This window comes from Galeopterus variegatus, unplaced genomic scaffold (assembly GCF_000696425.1).
Source record: "Galeopterus variegatus unplaced genomic scaffold, G_variegatus-3.0.2 Scaffold5043, whole genome shotgun sequence".
Lineage (NCBI taxonomy): Eukaryota > Metazoa > Chordata > Mammalia > Dermoptera > Cynocephalidae > Galeopterus > Galeopterus variegatus.
Genome location: NW_007731154.1, coordinates 13,293 through 25,617, shown reverse-complemented (window position 1 = coordinate 25,617; position 12,325 = coordinate 13,293). Strand labels below are relative to the sequence as shown.

The window sequence follows — 12,325 nt, the reverse complement described above, 5'->3', positions numbered from 1 at the left end:
TGAAAGAAGGCTGTCAGAGCCCTAAAATTCTACAGGTAGGAAACAGGCTGATAAAACTACTCAGCTTTAAATGCATGCTAGTTACCCTTTATGAAAAAGGGAGGATGACTTCAAGGGCAGAGGTGCAGGCCTGTAGGGTAGAACTGGGAACTATACCGAATTCTGCCTATGTAGAAATCTATTTCAGTTTGGGTGGCTGGATTTCAAAATTACTTGGGACCAGGGACCTTTTTTCCTTCCATTTTCTCTCTTTTTTAATGGGAATGTCTGTAACTATTACCTTGTAGCATTCCCACTCTTGAATTTTGGGAGCAGGGGACTTGTTTTGTGCTTTCACAGATCCACAGACAGAGAGGAGTTTTGCCTCAGGACGGATTATACCAAGGGTCTCACCCATACCTAATTTAGACAATTTTGATAAGATTGGGACTTTAAGCTTGTGAGGTTTAGATGAAATTTTGGACTTTGAATTGATGCTGCAGTGTGTTGAGATTTGGGGGGATAAAATGAGATGGGGTGAATATATTTTGCATGTGAAGTGGATATAGCCATGATGACATAACGATTTTAGTCCAGTGAGACCTCTGTTGGACATGTAACCTACAGAACTATAAGGTAATAAATTTGTGTTGCTTTAAGCCACTAATTATGGTAATTTGTTACAGCAGGAATAGAAAACTGATATTGTAGATGACCAATCTATATACTTAGACTACTATGTTAGCTTGTTAGGAAACCTTGGAGATTAAGAAAACCTGAAGGCTAGGGCTGGACGGTTAGCTCAGTTGGTTAGACCACGGTGTTATAACACCAAGGTCATGGGTTTGGATCCCTGTACCAGCCAGCCACCACGAAAAAAAAAAAAAAGAAAGAAAGAAAAGAAAACCTGAAGGCAGACACTTCACAAAAGGATACATATGAATGGCCAGTAAGCACATGGAAATGTTCTCAACAGTATTAGACATCTGGGAAATGCAAATTAAAACCTTATTGAGGTATCATACCATACCCACTAGAATGGTTAAAATAAATAAGACTGACAATACCAGAATCGAAAAGCCTGCTCCAATACCAAGTATGTGGAACAATTGAAACTCTCATACACTGTAGGTAGGAATGTAGAGTGGTATAACCACCTTAGAAAATGTTTGGCAGTTTCTTATAAAGTTAACATATACCTACCCTGTAACCAGTAATACCACTTCTAGATAGTTACTCAAAGAAAATGAATATATATAGCCACAAAAAAGACTGTACAAGAATTTCATAGCAGCTTTATTTATGATAGCTCTAAACTTGGAAACAACCCAAATGCTCATCAGTAGGAGAATGGATAAACAAACTGTGGTGTATTCATGCAATGGACTACTACTTGGCACTAAAAAAGAACAAATTGCTGATTCAGGCAACAGTACAGATAAACTTCTAAACCATTATGATGGAACAAAGAAAAATGGAGTAATCAGAGATGACAAGAGTACATGATGGATGATTCTGTTTATATGAACTACAAGAACAGCCCAAACTCATCTGTGGTGATAGAAACCTGAAGTCTGGTGGGTTGGAGGAAATTGACTAGGGAACAAAGAAAAATGGAGTAATCAGAGATGACAAGAGTACATGATGGATGATTCTGTTTATATGAACTACAAGAATAGCCCAAACTCATCTGTGGTGATAGAAACCTGAAGTCTGGTGGGTTGGAGGAAATTGACTAGAATGGGCATGAGGGAACTTTCTGAAGTAATGGAAATGTTCAGTATTTTGGGGGGATAGAGGTTACATGGGTGGTCACAACTGCCAAAACTCATTTAACCAAACACTTAGGTTGTCCATTTTTGTTGTATATAAATTATAACTCAGTTTAAAAAAACATGAAGAGATTTAGTTAGTTGTTTAAGGATTGTCAAGTACATTCACAATCTAGTCATACTTTTCTACCCATCACTAGAAGGGAAACCCCTTCTAACGGGACCCACCTAATGAAAGTCTAGATTGGAAGATTGCTTAGAATTCAGGGATTGAGTTCTGAGGAATGATCCATCATTCACATTAGGAAGTAGTGTGGGGGATGGGTATCAGTATGTGATAAATTATATCCTATTCTCAGAAAGTCAAATGAATAATTCATATACCACGATTTAGGAAGAAATAAAGGGGTTCTAGAAACTGATGTAGAAACAGGCAGACAGTTTTGCAATGAATTGTGAGAATAATGTGTGGATTTGGGTAGGAGTAGGAAAATACTTTAAGGTTCTTGAGGGAGCTAAGAAGCTAAGTTCATCCACTTGCTTGGTAAGAAATATACAAGCCCGAAACATTTTTTTTTTATTAGAATGCTACAGTTGTCTCTGAATGATTACTTCTGAGGGGTTACTGCCAGGACTTCGGGACTTCATTTAGAAGAAGAAAGGAAATGAGATACAATTATAATCTGATTTAGCCATCACTGTAGTGAAACTCCTCTCTGAAATATCTTCAGTAACCTCTAAATTCCAAAAACAAATTTTCAGTTTACATTTTACCTGACCTCTCTCCCAGTTTTAACATGGTTAAACACTTCCTGAAGTTCTGCCATCTTTGGCTTTCAGAAACCATAGTCCTGAATTTCCTGTCATCTCTGATTACTCCATTTTATTCTACTTCAGAAGTGGCTGCTTTTCAGAAGAAATATTGGCATTTAAATATTGGCATTCCCTGGGCTTCATATCAGTGCTGTTGCTATTTCCCAAACTCATCATGCTATTTGATACCCTGTATCTTTGTACATATTTCTCCCTGTGCCTGGAATTATTTTATTTCCTTTCCACATAGCTCAAATACATATCATGATAAATATTGACTTCCCTGCTCTTCTTGACAGTTAGTCATTGTCTCCTCTGTTATTACTCACATAGCACTTTGTTTTTACATTTATTCTAGTATTTAATACATTGTACTGTAATTATTTCTTTACATGTTTCTCTGCCCTCTGGACTATTAGTTCCTTGAGAACAAGAACTATGTCTTATAACTTTGTGTCTTCAATACCTGGAGAAGTGCCTGTATTAAACAGCAGGGCCTGTATTAAACAAAGGACGATCTCTGTTTTCTCTCTTCTTCAGGCAACGGGTTGGGATCATACAGATTATTTACCTTCCTCTCTATCTCAAGAAAGCACACACACATAGATAGAAGTGGAGAAAGGTGGGTTTAATGGGTGCTGAGAAACCTTTCTGTCTCCTGTTTCCTTTCCCTTTCTCCTGCGCAGCAAGCCAACTGTCCTGATTTATTTGGATTAACACTAACTCTCTTTTAAAATGAAATTGTGGCAGACTTTTGAGGAAAGATGATGAAAAGATGCCAAGTCATAAAACTTCCTTCTCCAAAACCTAATGAAATGAACAACAATGAATAAAAGTGAAAGCCAGGAGACTTCTAATTCTAGCCAAGATGAAGTAAGGACACTGCAGCCCATTTTTCCCAAGGATTATTAAAAAAAAAACTCTGGTCAGATATAGAAAACCAACCACGTGAGGCCTCCGAAAAGTAAATAATAGTAGGTGAATTGGGGAGAGAAAGTGATACTTAATGAATGACCAATATAACATCAGTGAGTTTCATGCTTGTTTTTCCTCTTGATACCCTGGTTTGACCAAGCAGGACATGCACACATGTCCTGGGCATATCAGTCAAAGTACCAAAAAGAAAATTCATAGAGGACATTTTGAAGGCAGCCAAAGAAGAAAGAAACATTATATACACAGCAACAGAATACATCAGACTTTTTGTTTCAGAAAACATGCAAGCTAGAAGGCAATGGAGAGTCAACCTGTAATTCTGTACCTAGTGAAAATATCTTTTAAATGATGGAGAAGTAAACACTTTCTTTGTCAAACAAAAACTGTGAGGACTTATTGGTAGCTGTCTCACTCCACAAGAAATGTTTAAGGACATTCTTCAGATGGTAGGAGTGTGATACCAAGCAGAAACTTGGAGCTACACAAAAATGAAAAGCATTGGAAATGGAATAAGTGAAGGCAAATTAACATTCACATTGCTTCTTTTTAAAAGTTTTTTCTAGAAGATAACTGTATGTCTAAAACAATATAGGAGAGTGTAATGTGTTTAAGGATATGTAAAAGTAAAATATCTGTGAACAGTTGTAGAAAGGTTGGGAGGGCAGTATTGGGAATATACTCTTGTCGGGTCCTATACTAGCCATGAAGTGATTTATTAGTTGAAAGTAGACTAATTAAGTAAAGGTACAAATTGTAAACAACTAAAACAACTAGGGCAACAACTAAAAAAAAATTTTAAGATATATAAATAATAAGCTATCAAAGGAGATAAAATGAAATAAAAAATGTTTAATTAACCAAACTGCAGGAAAAGGGGAAAAAAGAAAAAAAAACCATATGGAACAAATAAATATCAAACTAGCAAGACCGACCGTAGATTTTAATCCAACAGTATCAGTAATCACATTAACTGTGATTGGTCTAAACACACCAGTAAAATGACACAAATTGGCTTCTGGTTAGTTGAAGGCAGTGGGGGCTGTGTACTAATCAACCTCTCAAAATCTCTTTCCTAAATGATAGGAAATAGTTTTACAACTACAACTGTTCTACATAAAACCATACCCTCAGAATTACATGAAAACAGAGAGTACCAAAAAGTGCAAAACAACTTTGAGTAAAAAGAGAAAAATCAGCACGTTCTAGAGAGGTGATTTCCTCATGTCTCCCCTCCAACCCCTGCCCACCCGCAAAGCCTTGGAGCAAGCAATGCCCAGCCATAAAAGTTGCAGGATAGGTGGAAGAGGGAGGTTAGCAAAGATTGAGTTAGAACAACCACCAGAAAGATTAAAATTGTTGTAAATCTGAAAATACTAAAAAACTAACTGGGAAGATCAGAGGATTTACTATGGGAAAGAGATTTCAAAGCATACGTGATTTAAAGGTTTAAACACAACATAAAAGGCCAGGCACATAATTTAAAGGGAGTTACTCAATATAAAGGGGCAAGTGTAATTTAAAAGGACCAGCACAATATAAAGGGACAGTGTTCCAAACACATACTTCTCCAGGAAGAAAAAAAAGAAGAAAAGAATAAAGAAGTACCTTTTGCCAATCAGGTGGTGAAGAGGAAAAAGAAGGAAAGGCAGGTATTTACGGTCCTTGAAGACAAAAGAGAACCACAAAATTAGAGGACTTATAACCCCTTCACTGTCCCTAAAACAAATAAAGTCCACCCAAATGTTCATATAAGAGTAAAACAGTGGAAATGAGGGTGGAAGACTAATGTACAAATGTTATACACTGTGACAAAGAAGCAATATGATTAAAAAATGGAGAAGGGAAAGGGAAGGAGTAAAATAGAAAAAGCTCATAGTCAACAGGCTGATGTTAAAAAGTATTGAAAGAAAAACCAAACCCCATTAATCCATGCATAATAAGTTAAATGAAAAAACAAGGAACTAAGGTCCTCAAAAAAAGTTTGATTACAAAGGTATTTACTAGAAAAAAAATCCAAATCTTCCTAAATACCAAATTTTTAAAAGCAAAGCATACACATCTCTTAGAGATAGAAACATAGCAAGTATAACAGAATACATGTAATTGTAGATGTGCTAAAATCAAATACATCAGGCATATAACAATAAGTATGAATGGGCTTGTTAACCCATATATTAAAAGAAAAAAATTTAATTTGGCTCACGAACAAAACCCAGTGCATTTGATATATGCAAGAGACACATGTAAAGCAAAGTAATTCAGAGAAGCAAAAAATAAAGGGATGGACAAAAATATAACAGGAAAATGGAAACAAAAAGAAAGTAAAGGAGATGTTAGACAAAGTAGAACTCAAGGTTAAAAGAATTAAACATGACAAAAAAGAGGATATTTTATAATAATTTAAAGCCATAATCCACAATGAAGGTATGAGACATTAATATTTATGCAAGAAATAACCACACCAACTTTTATAAAGCAAAAACCATGGGAGAGGCAAAGAGATATAGACAGAAACATATGAATAAGAGGAGGTTTTATTAATCCACTTTTGGTACAAGAGAGATCAAGTAGACAAAAATAAGTGGCACATAGACAATCTAAACAACATTCTAGTAGGGTAGATATTTTTTATATATATCAAATGCTTCACCCTAATGATAGAAGTAATATAAAAAACAAATTAGCAAGGAAAAGAATAGAAAAATACATCTAATTAAATTAAAATCTTGCTTTTTGAAAAAACTAACAAAATAGACAAACCACTTGCTAAATTGATCAAGAAAAAAGGAGAAAGCATAACTATACAAAATAAGGAATGACAAGGGAAAAATAATGATTGAGACAGAAGAAATATAAAAAGACAAATTTACTGAACTCTTTGAAATAAGTCTGAAACCTAGATGTAATGGATAATTTTCTTAGGAAGTACAATGTATTAGTCTGTTTCTGTTGTTTATAACAGAAATACCTGAAACTGGGTAATTTATAAGAAAACAAAATTTATTGCTTACAGTTTCAGAGGCTGGGAAGTCCAAAGTCCAGGGAACACATATGGCAAGGGCCTTTTTGGTGATGACTTCAGCAACACAGTGTATCCCACTAAGAAAAAGCAGAAGCAAGAGAGAGCTAACTCCTCATTGGCTCTACTTTTAAAGCCGTCAGAACCATGCCCATGACAACCATTAAATCATCAGTGGGTTAATCCATTCAACAGGGTATAGTCCTCACAATCTAATCATTTCTCAAGGCTCCACCTTTCAATTACTGTAGTAGGATTTCCCATCCTCTTAACACTGTCACAGTAGAGGGTTAAGTTTCTAATACATGGACTTTGGGGGACACAATTCAATCCTCAGGTTGCCAAAAATGACCCTTTTGTTTTTTTGATTGAAGAAACACTACAGGTGTTTCCACTAAGGTTAGGCATAAGGCAAGGATGGTCATTATCTTCACTACTGTTCACCACAGTATTAAGTAATGTAGTTAGACAAGAGAAAGCAATTTGAATATAAGAATACATTAACAAAGAAGTAAAACTATCTGTGTTTTAAGATGATGTGATAGAATACCTGGAAACCCAAGATAATCAATGATACAATGAACTCAAATAATAAAAGAATTTAGTGGGGTAGCAAAATATAAAATTAAGATATAAAAGTCAGTAGTCTTCATATGAACAAACAACTTATAGAGGACATAATGGTAGACAGACCCCATTTACAACAACCACCAAAAAGATTAAATAAATACATAGGAATAAATTTGACAATAAATGTACAAAACTTATAAGAGGAAAAAAAGTTAAAAAGCCTGCTATGATCTGAATGTTTATGTCCCCACAAAATTCATATGTTGAAATTCTAACCTCCCAGGTGGTGATATTAGGAGGTGGGGCCTTTAGGAGGTGATTAGGTCATGAGGATGGAGCCCTTGTGATTGGGATTAATGCCCCTATAAAAAAGATTGCAGAGAGCTAACTAGTTTCTTCTTCCATATGAGGACACAGCAAGAAGGTGCCATCTGTGAACCAGGAAACAGGTCCTCACTAGACACCAAATCTGTCAGTGCTTTGATCTGGGAATTCCCAGCCTCCAGGATAGTGAGAAATAAATGTTTGTTGTTTATAAGCCACCCAGTCCATACTATTTTGTTATAGCAACCCAAACAGACTAAGATACTCCTGAAAAACTCGAAGTACATTTAAACAAATGTAAAGATATGCTCTGTTTTTATATAGGCCAACATTATAAAAATTTCACTCCTTCCTAAATTAATTTAGAAATTCGATGTGCTCCTAATAAAAATATCAACAGGTTATATTGTAGAGTTAAGCAAGTTGAACCAAACAGGTAAGAATAGCCAGGAACTTACTGAAAAAGGAAAAACCTGGGCAGTGGGTTAGGCGAGATGGGGTGAGGAGGGGACTCACTTCCAGTGAGTAAATCATTAAGGCCTGTACAGTTAAAACAGTATGATACTGGCACACGAATAGACAAATAGACCGGTGGAATAAAATTATGTGGTGACTTTGTAATGTGTCACCTTGGTCAAGCTGATCTACATTTTTCAGAATTTTCTGAAACAAATAGAAAATACAGAATTAGACCCAAATGCATATGGAAATTTAGTGTGGTGGCATACTGTTTAGTAAGATGGTATCTCTAATTACTGGGGTAAGCATATACTTTTTAAAATATGATGCTGGGACAACTGAATAGCTGCTTGGAAAAAGATAAAAGTAGATACATGTTTCATATCATACACATTAGTAAACTCCAAATGGATAAGGATTATAGATGTAGAAAAATGAAACTGTACATGTACTAGAAGAAAACATGAATGTATTCTTTAACCTTAGTATAGAGTAAAGCTTTGTTAATTATGACTTAAAATTCCAGAGGCAATAAAAGAAAAAGTAGATAAATTTGACTACATAAAAATTGTTTTTAACTTGCATATCAAAAACACCATAAAATATAAAGTGAAGGGGTTTGCAGTAGATCCAAGTTGTGGTACAAATAGCTCTTCTTGATTTATTGTCATAGTATCTGCATGGTATTGTCACCCATTTTATGACAAAAGGAGTGTGACAGTGAGCTCATGACCGTGAGATCCAATAGTTTTACCATATTCTGTTTCATGTAGGAACAGGCAGCCTAATGGGATGGTGCTCAGTTGAAGTACTAGGTTGGAGATAGGACCCTGTGAGATTGGATGCAATCCGTTTGGACCCTCCAGGATGCAGTATGTGCATTGAATTGATGGCCAGTATATGGTACTGTCACCAGTAAATACAGTATGTGGGTCCTGGAATCAAGAGGTGATCTCACCCTCACTCCCAGTGACCCACTTGTAGAATTTATGCATATGCTATGGATTGAATGTTTGTATCCCTCCAAAACTCATGTTAAAATTTAATTCCCAATGCAATAGTATTAAGCGGTGGTGCCTTTAGGAGGTTATTATTAGATCATTAGGGCAGACGCTTCATGAATGGGATTAACGTCCTTATAAAAGAGGCTTCAGAGAGCTGCCTCCCTCCCTCCTGTCCCTTCTGCCATGTGAGTACACCTAGATGGTGCCGTCTATGAGAAACAGGACTTTGCTGGACACTGAATCTGCTGGTGCCTTGATCTTGGACTACCTAGCCTCCAGAACCGTGAGCAAATAAATTTTTGTTCTTTATGAATTACCCAGTCTAAGGTATTTTGTTATAGCAGCAGGAATGGACTAAGACAGCATCTCATCCCCATTCTAATGTGGATTAGAGGCCCTGTTTCCCAGGGGACAATGCTTTTGAGGGATGAAAGGGCAGAAACATTTAACCCATTGGCTCCTGGTTCCTGTTGGTTGAGGATTGTCTCCAGCACAGAAATACCCAACACTTCAGGATTATACATGTCTGAGTGACAGGGTGCAGCCACAGGCATCCCACACTCCTGTGTTAGAGAAGTCCTGGGGCAGGAAGTGAGCCAATTTGTATATTTGGAATGATGACTACTATTGGGTCACTTTGGATTCTTCATGCTCATGAAGTTAAAGAAAGGAGCTAGTATATTCATAGAGGTAATTGACCTTGATTTCTGTCAGGAGCTGGGACTGTTTTTATCTAACGGTGGCAGAGAGGACTATACCTAGAATTCCTGTGACAGTGGTGAATAGGGAATAGGGAACAACCAATGGTTTGACAAAAAAGAACATGAGATCCAAGAATAGTATAGCTAAGCAAGTTGTCATTCAAGTACCGGAACAAGCAGACTTTCAAACACAAGAATTCAGGAACCATACACCTATGAGCTTTTTTTTGAAAAACAAAATTACAAATTCAAATTGTAATAATCCAAAAGTTAAAAGAGTGAAATTTGTGACAGATTGTAGGAAATGAGCTAGCAGTGAGCACTGAATTATTCAATTATAGAAGTAAGATTACACCACTGTAGGAATTATGGTTAAAGATAGAATATAAATGTTGTAGCCTATAATAATGCAAAAAGTGATACTAACAAAAATTGAGAGATAGACAGGAGAGCAGATAAAAGAAGAAAAAGTTTATTTGCTTTAATTTTCTTAGCTTTCATAGTTCAATTATTTCATCTAAAGTTTTATGACAGCTGTAGTGGATTGAATTATGTCTTCCCAAAACTCATTGAAGCTTGAATCGTGTCCCTCAAGTTTTATGTATTAGAAACTTAGGCCCCACTGTGACTGTTGAGAGGGTGGGAAATCCTATTATGGTAATTGAAGGGAAGAGCCTTGAAGAGGTGATTGGATTATAGGACCATGCAGTAGTGAATGGATTAAAATTGGTGGTCAGGGGCGTAGTTCTGAGGGCTTTACAAGAAAAGGAGAGTGTCTTTCTCTGCTCTGTTCTCTCTTCTTCTACCATCTTGCAATGTGAGACCCCTGGGTCACTGTCACCACCAGATGGACTCTGGACTTCCCAGCTTCAGAAACTGTAAGCAATAAATTTTGTTTTTCTTTATAAATCACCCAGTTTCAGGTATTTTGTTATAAGCAACAGAAATGGACTAATATAACACCACAGAAAGAACTAAAGTTAGAATATAAAGCTTTCATATTTCAGAAAGAACATACATATATTCAGCAAAACAAAACACATCTTCTGTAGCTGTATTGTCCAATAAGGTAGCCAGTAGCTGTGTATGACTGCTTAATTTATCATGAACTTTAAAGTTAAGTAAAATTTGAAATTCAATTTGTCAGTCACACTAGCTACATTTCCAGTGCTCAATAGCCACGTGTAGCTTGTGGCTATTGTATTAAATGATGTAGAACATTTCCATCATTGTGGAAAACTTTCCTTTTGGATAACACTGCCTTATAGGAAATCAAGGAAGTAATAAAAATAGAGATACAAAAAAAACCCCAAAAAACAAATTAACAGAACGCCAAACATTGCTTATTAAAGGAAGTACAGATTAGTAAAAAAAAAAAAAAATACAACTACATGCTATATATCGTGATGCATATAAAACAAAGTAATGGAAAGTATGAATGTAAAAAGATGGGTGAAAGCATATAAGGCAAACACTACTGAAGGGTCATGGCATTAATATTAGAAAAGTGAATTCAATGCAAAAAGTTTTGAATGAGACAAAAAAAAGGGTACTTTATAAATATCCAAAATGAAGATCGAACTGCCGTGAATTGTTATTTATCATTTAAATAATACATCAAAGTACATAAAAATCACAAAAATGTAAATAAAAACAAATAAAGTAGTATCAGCCCTGGTTATAAAAAGAAGAAAAAGAACCCTAAGGGTATAAAGGATCTGAATAATATACTTTATAACAATGAATTATTTCTGAAAACTGTACCTTTATAATACAAAAGTCACCTTTACAGGTGTTCACGGAACACTTACAAAATATTCAACATACGTTTAGCCCCTGAAAGCCCCTTAATTCCAGAATGCGGAAATATAGTAGAGATTATATTATCTCATTAGAGTGCAATCAAACTATAAATTTGTTTTGAAAAGGACATGAACAAATAATAGAAAAATAAAACCTCAACTTTTGGTTCAACATATAAATGAAAATTGAAATTGCAGAATATTTTTAAAATACTTATGATTTCCACTAAAGCTATGCTCAGAGGAAAATTAATGGCTGTTAGCACTTAAATTACTAAATGAGTGCATTGTTCACAGTTCTCAGTTGCTAACAATAGAATCTAATTCACAGATTTTTTGGAAGTCTAGAGAACCACACTTGCATCCTGCAGAACCCGAAAAAGTGCATCAGGGAAAAATGCCCACACTACATAACTTTTTTAGCAGCGTGCTTTTCTATGACCACTTGGCCTTAAGCACTGATAAGTTCAAGAATGTCATATCAGAGAAAGCAGCTGTCTCTGTCTCATGATCTTATTTCCCTATGCATTGCTTACTCCTCCTACATTCAAGTCTCACTTGGTTATGTCTGCATGGTAGACATTAAGTCATATGTCTGTATCCCAGGAAGTTTGATTTTTAGTTTTCCAGCCAGAAAAGGAAGGCAAACAGAAAGGGGCTGGTTGGAATGTGTTTTCAGGGTTCAGTATCTGCTACAGTGAGAAAATGATAAAAACAAATTAAGTATTCTACTTATGAAGTTAGAAAAAAATATAAAATAAGACCAAGGGAAGCAGAAGGGGGAGAATAATAAAGATAAAACAAATTAATAAAAGTTGACATAGAAAAACAATAACTTTGGGCCGGCCCGGTGGCGCACTGCGCGAGTGCGCCGCTTGGGAAGTGCGGAGGCGCTCCCGCCGAGGGTTCGGATCCCACATACAGACCGGCCGCTCGCTGGCTGAGC

The 12,325-nt window shown here is 35.9% G+C and overlaps 1 protein-coding gene across 1 annotated transcript in view; it reads left to right on the top strand.

Moving 5' to 3' along the window:
- LOC103604240 (coatomer subunit gamma-2-like) overlaps nt 1-12,325 on the top strand; it is a gene marked incomplete at its 3' end in the record, with an annotated part of 44,347 nt that overhangs the window by 23,595 nt on the left and 8,427 nt on the right. The window contains exon 5 of the mRNA XM_008588807.1: nt 7,500-7,522. Within this exon, the coding sequence (XP_008587029.1) occupies nt 7,500-7,522 (23 nt within the window). The remainder of the gene's footprint in view (nt 1-7,499; nt 7,523-12,325) is intronic.